Source organism: Myzus persicae, unplaced genomic scaffold (genome assembly GCF_001856785.1).
Source record: "Myzus persicae strain clone G006 unplaced genomic scaffold, MPER_G0061.0, whole genome shotgun sequence".
NCBI lineage: Eukaryota > Metazoa > Arthropoda > Insecta > Hemiptera > Aphididae > Myzus > Myzus persicae.
In genome coordinates this window covers 123,943-140,828 of record NW_019102984.1, presented here as the reverse complement: position 1 = coordinate 140,828, position 16,886 = coordinate 123,943, and the positions used below count along the sequence as shown (strand labels likewise).

The 16,886-nt window shown below is 30.0% G+C and overlaps 2 protein-coding genes across 2 annotated transcripts; both read left to right on the top strand.

The window, feature by feature from the left end:
* Positions 1-5,380: 5,380 nt before the first annotated feature.
* Positions 5,381-9,264, top strand: LOC111033524 (trichohyalin-like). Its single transcript, XM_022314301.1, has 4 exons — positions 5,381-6,126; positions 6,941-8,317; positions 8,430-8,579; positions 8,937-9,264. Exons 1-4 carry the CDS (start codon positions 5,437-5,439, stop codon positions 9,084-9,086), a joined length of 2,367 nt encoding a protein of 788 aa, XP_022169993.1. The 5' UTR covers positions 5,381-5,436; the 3' UTR covers positions 9,087-9,264.
* Positions 9,265-13,627: 4,363 nt separating this feature from the next.
* On the top strand, positions 13,628-16,486 carry LOC111033519 (lipopolysaccharide-induced tumor necrosis factor-alpha factor homolog). The gene is made up of 4 exons (XM_022314295.1): positions 13,628-13,656; positions 14,004-14,086; positions 15,443-15,569; positions 16,384-16,486. Exons 1-4 carry the CDS (start codon positions 13,628-13,630, stop codon positions 16,484-16,486), a joined length of 342 nt encoding a protein of 113 aa, XP_022169987.1.
* Positions 16,487-16,886: the final 400 nt, after the last annotated feature.

Below are 16,886 nucleotides of genomic sequence, written 5' to 3'. Positions count from 1 at the left end.
GTGCACAATTCAATTTAATAATACTATTATTCTTAATATTAATTCAACTTACCGGCTACCGTATTAATAATAATTAATAACAATTAAAAAATATCCTAGCCTAGACTGACATTGCTCAGAATCATTGTTCGTGTACAATGATATCATATCAAATTCATTATTCAAATTTAATACCATCCATTTCAGTGACCTTCTAGACAACTTATGTATAGCAGAGCGACATCCATTTACCCTCTTTTTTTGTTTGTAATTCTTATCATTTTTTTTAGGGATATTTATCAACAAGTCTATATCGAATGTTGAGTTGGTAACTCTGTCCGACGGATTGTAGACGGTAGACGCTAATGTCTCGATACGCGTTTTGTAGTCGTCGTCATTACCCGTTTTGTAAGTCTGTACAACGCACTCCGCAATACCGGTACCGTAGATACATCGGAAATTCGTTGCGTTCAGTTTTTGGTCTGCAACAGGTAGTATATAGCAGACAGAGCATAATATATCAGCCATCAATAGCTTGTCGTCATTATCATCGTCTTCACTGGTGAGCATAACATTATATTATTATTATACTTTTGTATTTTATACAAAATAAACTGACAGATGTATTTAACTGTAATTTAATAACTTTATTCTAATCGAATTTTTAAAACATTTTATTTTTAATTTAGGCAGGTATTTTATGATAGTTGTAAATTGTATATAAAAAGCAAAAAAAAAATTAACGTTGATTAAAACAGAAGTTATTAGTTATTAAATAGTTAGTTAATTACATTTATCAGCAATTTATGTTATTAAACCCTGCATATTTTCTTTTCTTATTTTGCTTTGCTCTTCGCTCTCGTCATATAAATATTATTAAAAATTAAGTCAGTAGTTCGGGTTCAACTTTTTAATGTATACCTATTCATAGGTAATAAATTAGTAACAGACCTACTGCATAATTTTCGTTGCCATCATGCATGCTATGGCAGACACCATTACTGTTACCATTTTTGCCTGAGACATTTACATTACTGATGAGCTTGCGCCCCTAGCACCGTATCAATAGCATAACAATAGTGTACAATCACATTATTATTTTTTTTTTGCATCCTACAATTTTGGTAGGCACATGAAAAAATATCTAATTTAGTAACCGAAAAACTGCATCGGAGGGACTATAATAATGAGCGATTTCAATGAGACTCAGGATTGTGACACTGAAGTGACGGCCGTGCGGGTACTAGTCTTGGCATTGCTCGTTACAGTGACGTACTGCTGTTCGTTTTTCTTCGTAATACGATGGGCGGCGTCGTCTGCCGAGCAACGGCAAAAGTCTACAAGTTACCAGCATAAGAATGTCGCCGACATGAAAACGTCGAAGTCCAAACAAAAAAAATCAACGTCCACCGCAGTCAAACTGAAGGTCAGCAATATTAAAGATAACACAGTCCAACTACAGGTACATTGGTATCTAGTTTGTAGTAAAAGATCAAAAATAAAAATTTCTAGTAATTTTCAAAAAAACCAGAAAAATTTTTAAAAAAATTAGTTGGGGAAGAACGGGAATTTAATATAAAACCAGTTTTATAAAAAAATTTTTTTTTTTTTTGTAATTTAAAAATTAGTAACTTTAAAGACTTAGAATGTTTTCTAGACGTGATATGGGTAATTTTCAAAATATTTTCGCTCTTTTTGCTGAATTATGTAGGTAGTGCAATGACGATTTTTGTCAAAGTTCAAACGCTTATAATAGTATTGTCTGTCTTAGCTTGTGCGTTAGTAACAATTGGTTAGTAGTGTTATATGTAATGAATAATTATATTATAATAATTGTTATGTAATACATACTATTTGTTTTTGTCCAAAATTAATCCAACCTGCCGTATAGCCATTAACAAAATAAATGTATGATAAAATATCATTATAAATATTGTCTGGAGTCTAAACTGTCCTAGAATTATTTTTCGTAAAACAATCGTATCGTATCATTTAATTCAGGTAATCAGATTTGAGACTTACATTACACTTATACTGTAACTACAACCTACTTAATGACGAGGTACATTTGATATTTACTACATAGGAGAACGACTTTCCCTGTTTTTTTCTATTGAAAAATTAATGTTATAATAGATTTGTATTATTTATTTTTATAATTCAACGAAATTTTCAAAAATTTGTAGACACTGTTGTTTTTGTTTGGTAATAATATTACCAACATATGTCACATATTATGTTCATTGTTCAGAAAGGTTGTAAAATATTGGTATGATTTAATTTTAATTTCGGTTAAATATTGTCATATTGTATACATATTTGTAGATACCTCCTTACAGATTTGCTTCATTAATGGATTCATTCTCAGTTCTTTTTATGTTTATTGTACCTACGAATAAAGTTTATTACATGGGTGTTATAGGTATTTTTAAGTACATTAATTACCTAATGATACATTAAAATTACTCATTTGTTTTTCTGTTGATAATCTGTTATCTAAACCTTCCTTGAATTGTCGAAATCAGAGTATTTTTTAATTCTATATGCCTCAGCCTTATATACGCTTTGCATTTTATGTATAATAATTATTTTGGTCATAAGCTGTAGATTGAGATATGCGTCATTTAGATATAACCCAACTAATTATATTTGTATTAGGCGATTATCTATTAAAATCTACTTACCTATTTATCGTTTCTGTTTTGCTGCAATATTCTTAAATGTTTTTGTCAAAATTGATAGTGTTGAGTATTTTTTTTTTACATATAAACCTCAACTATTCACTCAGCCTCTAATATACAATAGCTATTGCCTATTACTCAATATCTAATTTTAAAATTGAAATAGAACAGATTTATTAGTTAAAGTCACAAAATATGTTAACTATAATGTACAAAATACTCAAAAATATGGTCAACCGAACTTGAACCTAACCGTTTAGGCCGGGCTATACATGGCGTACCTATTCCGCCGCGTTTCAAACGTATTCCGCTGAGTTTTCCGTCGAATTCAAAATGCATTGGTTTATATCGGATTAGCTACATACAACGGATGTAATGCGCCGCGTTTCCATCCGCGGAGGAAAATGCCGGTCGGTTTGCGTTTTAATTACGAACACCGAAGTAATAATAACGCAAAATCCTAATTGTACATTTTTTTAAGTTGGGAAGGCATACCGGTCGGGAAACGCGGCGGAATATTCGGTGTATAGCGAGCGCCGGCCTTAATAGTATGTCGAACTGAACTTTGACTGACTTTTTAATCGTATGTATGTCGAACCTAACAATTAAGTGTGATATCTGATGTCCGGATTTATATTTTCTTAAAACACCTACAAATATTCTCTAAAACATTAGAAAAATATGGTTTTAGATCATTTTTTTTCTCAACATTAACAAAATTTTCGAAAGTATGCAAAAAAAAACTTTATCCTATGAACTCTGCAGCCTGAATGATGTGAAAACATATAAACTTGGACTTTGGACTGATGTCAAACTTGAGCTGAACAGCCATGGTAATAAGAAATAATACTAATAAGTAATAACTATAATCAGACGTATTGTATAGAGAGTGACGTACCGATTGACCGAGAAGTCAATTCGCTGACATCCGAGATATTCAGTTAAAAATGAATTATACTTAAAATATAATCTTTTATTGTTTTTAACTATTTAAACAAGTCACGAACATTGTTCAAGACAACTATCAACTATGTATAAAAATACCTAATCATACGAGCCTTTGTTTTCTTAATGAAAATGGAACATTATTGCATCTAAGTATTCCAAAATACAAATCGTACAATTTTTAATCTAAAGTTATAATTTAAAACGTTCTTAGGAAAAATATGTATTATTATATGTCATTCAAATTCATAAATCAACGACATTTTAAATTTTATATTATTAAATAATTAACTAATGGTGCAATGATTACTAACGGTCTGCTTACAAATGCCAATAATAGTATAGTTTTATCAACATTTTGGCTGTATATTATTATATCCTAGGTTTCCAAAATTATTTTTGAGTTTCGTGAAACTACAATTTGTAGGCGAATCGTACCGGGTAACAAATAAGGACCAAAAAATACTTCAATGTCACAAAAACAAAATCGATGCATGGGCAGTATCTTGATTTTAATTTTACTCTTTTTAAATCTGTCTTAAATGCTCGAAAAGGGTCTAAACAATTTTATTCATTTTGTTTAAATGTAAAATATTTTTTGGATTAGAAACTTCAACTTATATTATATTTTATATAAGTTATGACATTTTCAAAACATTTAGATCAATTGTATGCTAATGCCTTTTTAAAATGAATTCCGTATTACTTTTACTTATAGAACAATAGATTATTATAACATTTAATAGCAATATATTAATTATAATATGATAATCGGTATCCGTTCAAAATCGTTGTTCGAATACAATGATTTCTTATTGAATTTAAATTTAATTCTTCCATTACTGTGACCTTCACAATAACGAGATACATAGTTGACTCCTACTATACAGCAGAGTGGTTACTCACTTCTCCCCTTTTTCTTATCTGTATGTGTATGCAAATAAAATTTTATATTTATGAGTTAAATAAAGTATGGTAATAAAATAATAAATATACAGTCTTTATATTTCAATACAATATTCGCTTATCTGGATGTTTTTTTTTACAAAATTATTTTTTTTTTTGAATTATTTTAAATTTGAATTTTATTGATGAATACATCAGTATGATGCCTGCAATAATTACCTGTTAAATATGGTCTTAATTATAGTTATTGTGTCATTATGTATAATTATAATTTTAGCGTTAACCGTTTAACCTAATTAAGCTTTACGAACGTACTCTTTAAACGTTTAATTATTCCAATAAAAAATTACTGTTGAATCCATGTTATCCTTTTTTTTTAAAAAAAAACTAGTTTATTTTAAATGAATAAATAAATTCCATAGACTTTATCGCAATAATCATTACGTTTATTTTCTAAAATATGAACTAGTTATAAACTATTATTTTATACCGAATATTTGAATTTCATCAAGTCTATCCCAAAAACTATTGGCATTTTATTAAAGATAAAAACAGTATAATCATTTATCCGATTATAATATGTATTTAAACAGACATTACTAACTAGCTGAGTCATTGTATTTTGTATTTACAAACCAAACGATAAAATTTATCAGATAAAAATAATGTATAAATGTTATGGCTATCCTCTAAAAAAATCTTAATTTTATTTTATTTTTATCCACCAAGAAGTTTGAAAATTGCAAGTTATATTTTATAATTAATTTAAATAATTTATAAAACACCTGTGTATTAGATTTATCATTTTAATATGACTTCATATTATTAATATTTTATTTTTTTTGTCAACCTATTATCATCTACTTATATTATTGCGTCCCTTGTATTTCAACAGGAGAAGAAAGAAAAAAAAATTAATCTTAAGATGCAAAACCAACCAAAAAATAAAAACTTAAAGAATCAAAGTCTGGTGGAAAAGAGAAATCAACAACAGATGCAACAAGCATTGCAATTGGAGATTCGTCGACAAAGACAGGAGATTCATTTAAATAATGAAATAATACATAAGCAGGTGAAGCAGATACGTAGAGAACAACGGGAGCTAGAGAAGCAGCAACAGAAAATAAAAGAAGAAAATCGACAACTAGAAAGAAAGCTACTTCAAGAAAATGAACAAAAAATGAATGACAATCCATCACCTGCCACCAACGACATTGCCGTTGCGCCAACTGAATTGGCAATGGCAGCAGCTGCTACCGATAGTCAACCATCGAGCCAGAGCCGCCGAGATAATATTGCTGCTGTCGACGTGTCAGAAAAACAGGTGTGTGTTGATAACATTCAGAACGACTTGTTGCGAGCTGAGCAAGGTAAAGAGCAGGGAGCGGAATTCCAAAAAGTTGAGAGGCGTCGTCGTAGAAAGAAGATCGACGAACTGCTTAAGACCCCGATTCAGGTTACGCAAGTGACTCATGAGCTCCCTGTCGTTGAAGCGACAGACATAACATCAAAAGATCTTACGGAAGTCCGAGATTCGATTGGGAACAGCCAGAACGAGCTAAATGAGGATCACGAGGCGATATTTGGAGCTTTGATAACAGAACATGACCCGGAGGTAACATAATATGTTAATATTTCTCTTATTTAGAAAAAAAAACAATAAGAATTTTATGTTTCTTTAAACGTAACTGTCTCGAATTTAACCACCCCACTTGTTTAATAACCTTATATTGTTCCTTAATAACTACAATACGTTCATTATAGTTGAATACTGCTGAATAATATGGAGGTCTTATTAAAAATATAACCAATATAACGGAGATAGCAAAAACAATAAACGTTTTCTCCGTGTGATAAGTTTTAAATTAGGAATAATTGATACTGAATCAAATACATTAGCTAAAAATCTATGCATTTAGCCCCTCAAAAATATATTGTTTAACTATGATATCATTTATTAATAATTTCATTGTTTCTCCAGAGCGAAAATTTCTCTTAATGCTACCACAACATAATCTCGTTTCTACTAATACATTTAAATTCTACCACAAATAAAAATTATATTCATTATAACCTATAAGTATAATTATATTAAATGTTAATTCTCTAAAAAAAATAAATACGATAGAAATGATAGAATAGTATAAACTAGCTCTCTCTTATAGGTTTAATTTATTTATGAATTTTATACATATTATTATATATATATAGATTATATAGATTTTAATTTTATACTCATCTTCTATAATTTACAATTGATACTTAATATTTAAGAAGCATTAGTGTAGCATGATTTAGGTCTATGAATGAAATTGTATCGTTCACAACAATAGCAATATAAATATAAAAAATATATTTTGATAATGAATGAAAACGTTGACATTTAAATATCTTAAATATATTTATTCTTAATTTTTGGCTTATTATAGACTAGCAGTATTTGTGCTGAGAAGAAAAACCAGAATAATAAAAAAATAAAAAATAAAAAAATGTCACAAGAGCTGGAACAACAATTATTAAAGGGAGAGCTTCGACGACAAAGACAAGAAATTCAACTGAATAAAGAAATGATTCAAAGACAGGAAAAACAGAAAAGGAGAGAAAAGCAACAGGAATTAGAGAAACAACAAATCCTAAAGAAAGAAGAAAAACGCCAACAATTAGAAAGAAGGCGTCTCGATAAGCTATCTCAGCGACAAACCGCTACACCTGCCACCAACGACATTGCCTCTGCGTCTACTAAATCGGTAAAGGCTGAATCCATTATCTATAATCAACCACCGGGGCATAGCCTTGAAAATAATAAAACTGAAGTCGATGTAACGAATAAACAGATATGTGCTGAGAACGACGTTTTGCTGAAATCGTCACAAGCTGTGGAAGACAAAGCTATGGAAGATCAAGAAATGAACCAGCATTTGAGAGTGGAGCTTGATAATGTGCCGCAGACACTGACGACTCAGATTACGAGCTTCGCTCACGAGATCGATGAGAGTGATGTCGTCGAGGACACAATAAACAGACCACACATCGAGGACTTAAAGGCTCTCCTCGATTCCGTCAGGGACTTAAAGTTTTTGGAATGTTCGGAAAAAAATGTGAACTGTGATTTCAAAAATGAGCAACTTTGTGAAAAGCACGACACGGCGATCAGTAGCCTACGTAAGGAGTTTGATGATATCCTCGCAAAGTACACTAATGTTTGGACAGACATTGACTTTGATGTCATGGTTGACGAAGTGCGTGTGGAATGTGAAAATGACAGTCTACAGGTGATTGAAAAGCTTAAAAAGGATCACGAGGAGGAGGTTAAGAATTTACATATATACTATAGTTCGAGGATTCATGATATCCATGTAAATAACCAGACTTTGATCAATACTATTCAAAGAAGTCACGATTCCTCAGTTTTCCATTTGCGTAATTTAAATTACAATCAGGGCGTACGACAAGAAGCCGCGTTGCGAAGTATGCGTGAGCTTAAAGAAAAAACGCGCAAAGAGCACGAGATTGCGATCAAAGGTTTAATTGAAGAAAAGGAACTTCTTTGTACAGAGCACGAGAGGGTGGTTCGAGAATTGCAAGAGATAAATCAATCGCTGAGAATGGAAATCGAGACCATAACGAAAATACATTTGCCTTCTAAATGTGAGACCGTGATCAAGATGGTGAGGAATAAGGATGATTCCCTGGTAGTGATAACAAGTCCAGATCTCACTTTGCAAAATGGAACTGTCCCAACTGAAGTGGAGAGACTTCAATGTCAGCTAGCCGGGGAGGATCAACAGCGTTCCATCGTAGTAGCAGTAAGTACTTATTACAATGTTTGTGTATAGCATACAGTTCGTTTAGGTTTAAATATTTTATGATGTATTAATATTTAAAATTAATTAATTTAAATTTTCTCTGTTTGATCAGCATCAGCAGACAACCAACGGCGACGACAATAACGATTCTGACACCACAACGAGCACTATCGATGACAGCGATGAATTAGACATGATAAAGTCTCAAGACACAACGTCTCCAAACACTTTAGAAGATTACGAGCAAATATTTTATGAAACGGTACGTGTGTACAGCATATATTATATACTTTAGTGTACCCATAAGCGAAACTTGACACTTTTATTAGGACAGGTCATATGATAAATATGGTTTTTTTAATTATTGAATTATTTTTAAATTGTATTTAAATTATATTGAGTCACTATGTTGTCCAGTCAGTATTAAATTAGGCCATGGCCTGACCCGTAATTTCGACTATAAGTCATATTAGATCTTATAAATTATATTTTTCGATAATTTGGTGCCGTGAGGATTGTTGCATAAATATCTAACCAAACAAAATAAAATACAATTAGAAATATTTTTAATAATTTTTAATTTATATATGTTTGTACAAAATATCTTAAATTTGTACAGGCAGAAAAGCTGAGCCTGTTACATAGGTACGTTTCCAGAAATGAATCAAATTGTTCGTCTCAGGAGGACGACCTACAACAACAGGACGATTTAGAAGTAGACGCCCACAGTCCACAAAATAGTCATAGCAACTCAAAAGATGAAGACTAGGATGAAAGTTACGCTATGGCAATGATGGTAAAATGATTACCAAACAAAAAATTGATAATTTTGGTACGTAATTATTTTCACTTTATCACTTGTTCCTAAACTTCAAGCTGGGACGGTTATTAGCTTATTATTACTATCATTTCTGTAGGTAATAATATTTTAAACAAAAGACAATAAACCACGCTCATCATAACTTTTTTTTTAACTGTAAATAATAATATTAATGTATAAATGGTTACAAAAATATCATTTATCATACATAATATAATGGATTCATGCACAGTAACAGCTTTTTTAAATGTTGTATGTTATTTTTTTCTTAAATTCTTATAGCCGTTGTGAGTCGTTGTTACAAGTTTATCCTACGTTTTTCCCTTGTGGTAGTTGCCTATTAATATCCACAAGACCATAAATGTTTTTTTATTATTATATAATTAATTTAATTAGGTATTAGTTATGTAAATATTGTTAATAATTATGGCTTTCGCTGGTTATTATCGTGTGTTTGCCTAATTATATTATTACGTTAACTGCTAGATCATTATTATGTACAATTTGTAATTATAATGTAATAGTATTTATTAATTATTGTATTCACCTTATGTATTACTTACATAATTTGCGCTCATTGTACTCATTAGTCACTCGATTTCGTATTTACTTAAATTGTTACTTATTAGTTATTATACTCTGTTCGAATTAAGATATGTAGTCGGCGGCGACCAGTTTTCGTCGGGCCACAGCCGGGCAACACCCGTTTGTCGCCCCTACCCAGTCAATTAACTGTATACCTGCCGTGTAGTATTGCACACGGCCGACTACGTTTCTTAACGTCTTAACAGAGTTATTTAAAAAAATAAAGTTTTATTTATTTTCAGTTATAATATCTCTCCTATTCTCGTTTAATTATTATTTGTTGTTTGTATTATTTTTGTTTACATATGCATTAATTATTTGTAAACCTATGTAAGTTTCATAAATATATATTAATTCACACACATTTATATATTTTTCAAAAATTTAATATTGAAATCATAAGTTTGACTTCCAAAAACAATACCTCAACTTATAAATTATCATTGGTGTACTAACCCACCCTGGCATTAGGTCCAGAAATCGTTTCAGCCGTTTTTTTGTGTAATGGCCCGTTGTGTAGTGGCGTGATTAAAAAAAATTTATATTTTGAAAATGAGTGACGGACTTAACAAAAATGAGAGCGAATAATAATCACGTACCTAGTAGTCTAGTACTAACGTCTAATGGCATGCGGTGCGATACTGCGATTGGTATAAGACATAGACTCAAATAGCGTTTGAAATTTGGGAGGAGCTGGTGACCTACTAAATAATAAATAATAATATTGTAAAACCTTAAAAAATTTTTTAGGAAATTGTTGAAGGGGCTTGGTGCCTTCCTATTGCTCTCCCTACATATAATATTAGACGAAAGTATCTATAATACTCTAAAATGATTGTAAATATCTTGTTATTTTTGGAAATAAATGAAATAATCGGATGGTGGTTTAATATACCTAGTGATAATTGGAAATAATTCATATGGGTCATGCGATAAGTATCAAGTATAGAATATATACGGTCTATTACATATAGCATACTTGGATTACACTTTGTAATTGAACGGTAGGTAAATTATTTAAATTCCGGCGGTTTTTAAAGAATTAAAATCGTATTTACAATATATTAATTTATTTGCAATAGAAAACGTTTATAATGACACTGGTCTTAGTAGCATATGCGATTTTATGACTTCAAACCCGTACAATTGCATACGTACATTTTATAGGTAGTTATGACTATCGGTTATTATGAGTTCCATAACGCTTGCACAGACACACTGACGTTCTACGAAACAACATAAATTCTCTAATGGTGGCGGCCGTATGTAATTTGCACCACTTCTAAAAATTAACTTTGGTGATTTGCAACCACTTTTTAAAGTTTCAATTTGCGACACATGAACCTAGGTAAATGAGTATTACAAGGGTTTTTACTTGCATGAGACTTACAAAAACGTTCCGTTTCCGCGTTAAGACGGTTTCGTTTTATTGAGGTTCAGTGTCTATATAAAACTATAGGAACTTGCCGGGACCATAGAAAAATTCTGTATTGGATAGTTTTCCGTTTTATTCAGGGTCCGCTTTAGAGAGTTTTCACTGTATACCTAACTGCATAAGGTTATGGAATATGTCAACATGGGTATATTAAAATGTATTTCATCTTAAATCGTGACTGCGATAAGCGATTGTCATTATTATTAAAATAACGGGATGTCGCAGATGTTGTTCAGTCATTGAACATCCTTCAGCCGATAGTTGATAGGTAAATACAGAAATATATTATATTCGTATTTCCGATACTTGTGTCCGTCGTTGTGGACTTTGCTACATGTCTCGAGTGATTGCATTGTAGCCCCCCTGATATTACGTGAAAAGTAACCCATGACGATATTACCTCCACACCGACCACACCCCCATGTATATAAACAAGGTTTGACAGCACACTTATGCGACAAATAGCAAATTCAAAGACACGTAGTTAGCAGAATGCTTAAACTTAATGATAATACTTTTGACGTACCACGTAATAGTCAATGCACGGCTTGCTACAACAAGCCCTAGTCCTAGTCGCGGGCAATAGTCTGTAGAATACAGGTCACCCATGAGTGTAATTTTTCTATGTTCTAAACTTTAAACTAGAACATGATCCTTATACACAATAATACTGTTAGAACATTAAAGTTTAGTACTCAGTGCAGACTGCATATTATACTGTACAATTATGTATAAAAATCGTATCGATGTGCCGAAATAAATCGTTTTCTTAAAATCAAATAAAAAAATTACAGACATTCAGTTATATTTATCATAGGCTATATAAAATAATCTTAAACTTTAAACAAAAATTAAATTTCCAAAAAAAAATTAAGATTACAGTTGAATTTTAAGAGGTTAATATAATATTTTAGGAAACAATTGAACATTTTTTTTTGGGGGGGGGGGAGGCTAAGCCCAGCGGCTAACCTATACTAGTTTCACTAGTGACATATTGATATTATTAGTACATTATAAGTTATAAAATTATTATGTGACATATAGATTATTGACATACATACCTACTCACATCGATTTTGCACGAACGGTAATCCGAGCCACTGACACGCAAAAATGCAAAGACTCATTCATGCATAAGTAATATTTAATAAGTAATAAATAATTAATTAATAACAAATAATATAGAAGAAATTGTAGTCCTCGTTCACACAACCTTACGGGCCAGACGTATAATTCTATTTAGTTCATTGTAATAAAGTGAGTACTTAGTGAACTAGCGTGTGTACTCACTAATCGTAAATCATAACCGCAATTACGGGTGATACGGCTACCGCCACCGTGCTACTGTACAACCGCCCAGCGGGCCGGTGTCATATAGTCACGGACTGGAAAAATATAATCCACCCTGTATAATATTATTATTGTTGACGATTGTGCACTAAGGAAGTTTCAGGTAATGCTTTTTAAGTTCAAAATTTATTTCATCTAAAGAGAACTGAAATCATAAACTTTTATTTCGCATTTTAATCGATTTTGTGGCTTTTCTGACATTTTTTTTTTATATAAATTTGATAAGATTTTATTGAATTTTAGTGCATAATATGTATTAATTTTATCTATACATATTTAAATTAAGCTTACGTTATTGATATTTCAAACATTTTGTGTAGGCCATTTATTATTTATTAATCGTACTATATTTATTTTATGATTTCGGTAACTTATTTATATATATACAGTTTATCTAACGGATGTTAATATGCGTCCGGGACGTAAGCCAGTAACAACTAATTGATCAGTTGCCTTTAAATCGTAATCAAATTTTTTTATAAGTTCGTATTTTAGTTTGTTTGAGAATTATTAAAAGAATTTTTTGGTCATTTTTTAAAGACATTATTGCGGTCAAAACTAATCTTTTGATATTTTTTAGAGAATATCTGGATTGTTTTTAGGACATTTTAAGCTGGGGCCTATTAATAACTCATAAATTACTCAATAAAATTTTGATTTTATTATATCAAAGTTCCTCAAAAAATAAACCAAAAACTATGTTTTTGTTCTAAAAAATTAAAAACTTAAAAAATAATATGTCTGTTGCCAACGATCCAAAATAACCATCATTAAAATCTCTAGCTTAAAGTATAATCTAAGAAATAGTTGTAAATATGTCTATTATGAGTTAGGTACCAACTTATTAAGCAATAATTAATTATTCATTAAATCGTTATTTACCTAAGTGAAATGATCTATCTCTCTATCACATTAATACTTTAGAATTTACCTATGGTTTGTAATTTAAAATACAATATAAATAACAATAAATTAATATATAGGTACCTCAAATAAATTTAAATTTTAAAAACATTTATATGCTTTATTATGGTGAGTAACCAAAAGTGAGAAATAAAGTTTTAAAAGTTAAGATTGTAATAGTGTAAGGCCGAGATTTATTTTCGTAATAATAGGCCCAATGGGACCTAGTCCGTCCCTGCCTGACAGGTCAATTCTCGATTTGAGTCCAAACCATTTTTTTAAGAGTCGTTTTAATTGTTTTTCGTTCATGTGAGACACTTTTAACACTGTTGTAACTTGTAAGCTATTATTTTCCAATTATTGTTACATGATATTTTAATTCTGCAACGACTTCGACAAATATGTCATGGCAACGACCACATTTGTAGAACTTCATTAAGCATAATATTGTCGTTTACGTTTTATTTATTGTCATGTCTTCATTTTTTTTTTATTTGAAAACAGTACAATGTTCATTTTTCTGATTGAAATTGCATATATTTGCATCTAATTAACATTAAGAAATTCACTTCAGAAAAAACCTAAACTTGGAGACCATTTTTAACAATAACAATAACATTTGCTACGTATCAGATTATGAAGACAGATCATACGTTAAAACAAAATCCGGAAAACAGTAAGTTATCCAAAATCTGTTTAGATGATTAAACTTGAACTTTTTACCTATATTATTCTACTAATAATCTATGACAACACATAACTAAAAATAAACGATTCATAGAATACCTGTATTTGATAGCAATCCAAAAAAATCTATAGAGAATAGAGATATGAATATAATTATTAATTAAGCCTATCGTAGACTATGTGTATTTCTCTTGTAGCTCATTTCCAACTTTATTAATATTTAGTCCTCCTTCCCAGGGCATTTACTATTTAGAGAGGGAGTGTGGGGCAATGTCGAAAACTGCCCTTGGAGTCAACATTTTGGGGGTGTCAAAATTTGTTCACTAGTGAATTATTAAAAATTTTTTTTTTATGCTGTATGTTTTCTATATATTATGCTGTTTAAAATTTAAATAACTTATACATTTTTATTTTATGGCTATCAGCGATCAATAATAATTAATTGACATATAGGTACCTAATAATAGTTCCTTTTTCCCAATTTGTTGTGATGCAATAAATTTATGTTGTTTAAAACATACTCTCAACCTTGCACTATAAAAAGCCCACAATGTGAACTTAATAGTCTAAAATATATAAAACTTGATAAAATAATACATCACTAATTAAAAATAAAAATAAGTATCTAACTTAATCAACAATTTAACTACCTAGTAATAGATTCTAAGCAATAATTGTTTTATTAAGATTATTTATAAACAGTTATATATATTGATAATATATAACATTAATATGCATAGTTTATACAGTTTTATCAAATTTATTTGTATTTCGTTCATTATAAATATGTAAAAAAAAATGATGGTTTATGAAATTATTAAACAATATTTAAGAAAAGGACACATTATAATACATTATTGTAAAGCCAATAGATTCTTTTTTGCTCAAAATCTAAAAAGTTCATGAGAATCTATGAAGCCCAGTATAGAGCTCGCTTATTTTGTTTTAATAAACTTGTCTAATCTGCTTTATATATATATAACTGGCGTTCAGTACATATGTATCATTCACTTTTAATACGATTATTAGAACAACAGGTGTGAGCTTAATAGTTAACTTCCTAACTTGAGTATTGAGAAAAGAAGTGTCGTCATTCGCTAATTTTATTATTCCATTCTTTGGGTAATTAGATGTAATATACTATACGTAATCGGTTGTCGGATAAGCACGGATGAATGTGAAAAAAATGTTATTTCAAATAATTTGTAAAAGTACTAAAAAGTTAACAAGTAAAGAAGAGAGGAGGAATGAATATAGCTGAAGAGATGGGATTTGTAAAAGAAGGAAATGTTATGAGAGTAACATTGCATAATGTTATTCTATTCATGTTATTCAAATATTTTAGTACCACCTTTGGGTAAGAGACCAGTGATGTTGACATGCCCAAGGTGCAAACAACAAGTGATGACAATAGTGAACACACAAACATCGTCTACAGCTTATATATGCTGCTTGTTGATGATTATTATTGGGTAAGTGGAAAAATATATGGATAACTGTATTGCGAAGATTGTGATTTAAACTATTTACACTATAACTTATTTTATGAAACTTAAGATGATGCTACCCACACGTTTGTTGTCTCCATCTTACTAAAGTACGACATAGTTTACTAGTTTAAAAAGTATGCTGTTAGTTTTTATATTAAAATGAATTGACTAATAATCAAACTGTTATGTAAGAACATTATCTGTACTTAAGCATCGGCGAATTTTTAATATTTTCATTTTCAAACAAGATACAAGTGTATGAAATGTCAAAAATTAAAAATGCTCATATCTCGATTGAAAATGAAAATATCGAAAAATAGCCGACGCATAAGCACAGATAATTTCCTTACCTAAAAGTTTGATAATATAGGTTGATTTAGTCTAATATCAAAACGAACAACACACTTTTGAAACTAGTGAACGAAAAATGTCTATGTCTTAAGTATGTATGGGTAAGTAACGTTCTCTTGAAAATCATGGAAATTAAAAGTATTTAAGCTATTATTGATTAGATAAAACTATATTCTACAAGATAATATACATTTCAATAATAAAAAACAGGATCCGTCATATTCCCAATATGTTGTCACTTGGAAGTGACTGTTGGCCGCATGACGGCGATAAAACAACTATCTACATGTACAAAATCAACATGTTTTTCTCGTGGAATTAACTTAAGTTTATAAGCTTGCTAATTATATATATTAACTTATATGATTAATAATCAATAATATTTAATAATATATAACTAAAATATGATTGGTAGATGTGTTAAGTAATTTACATTTTTTTATAGGTGTTATATTTGTTCGTGTGTGCCATTATGCATGAATAGCTTTAAGAACAGACAGCATTCATGTCCATTGTGTAATGCTTTCATTGGACTTTACAAACCATAAGCCAATAGACAATAATATAATTAATTAACCACCAATTTAACCAAGCGTGCAAACTACAAGTGTATAAAATATTACATTCGTCAAATGATTACATTTGATTACAAACTTTCATTACTATAATTACACTATTAAGTATATTTTTGACAATAATTTTTATTTAGTAAATTATTGAACTTAAAGATAGCAGTGTCTGGAAAGAATGTCATTCATTAACTCACCTTCATATTTAGTAACCTAACGAACGTCACACGTTTTTATCAAATTGAACTTGAACGTGAACGATATTTCTATTTTAATGAATTTGAACAATTTTTAAGATGCTCAATTTATTTAACATTTAATGAATATATGTTTAAAATACATTGATTAATTTTATTAAGTAATAATATATTTTTATTAT

Bases quoted from the DNA above. Each gene is read 5' to 3' on its own strand.
- LOC111033524 (XM_022314301.1), top strand. From the start codon at position 5,437: ATGCAAAACCAACCAAAAAATAAAAACTTAAAGAATCAAAGTCTGGTG. The intron at 6,127-6,940 runs GTAACATAATAT...GGCTTATTATAG, and splicing joins TAACAGAACATGACCCGGAG to ACTAGCAGTATTTGTGCTGA. The intron at 8,580-8,936 runs GTACGTGTGTAC...AAATTTGTACAG, and splicing joins AGCAAATATTTTATGAAACG to GCAGAAAAGCTGAGCCTGTT.
- LOC111033519 (XM_022314295.1), top strand. From the start codon at position 13,628: ATGGGACCTAGTCCGTCCCTGCCTGACAG. The intron at 13,657-14,003 runs GTCAATTCTCGA...CTAAACTTGGAG, and splicing joins AGTCCGTCCCTGCCTGACAG to ACCATTTTTAACAATAACAA. The intron at 15,570-16,383 runs GTAAGTGGAAAA...ATTTTTTTATAG, and splicing joins TTGTTGATGATTATTATTGG to GTGTTATATTTGTTCGTGTG.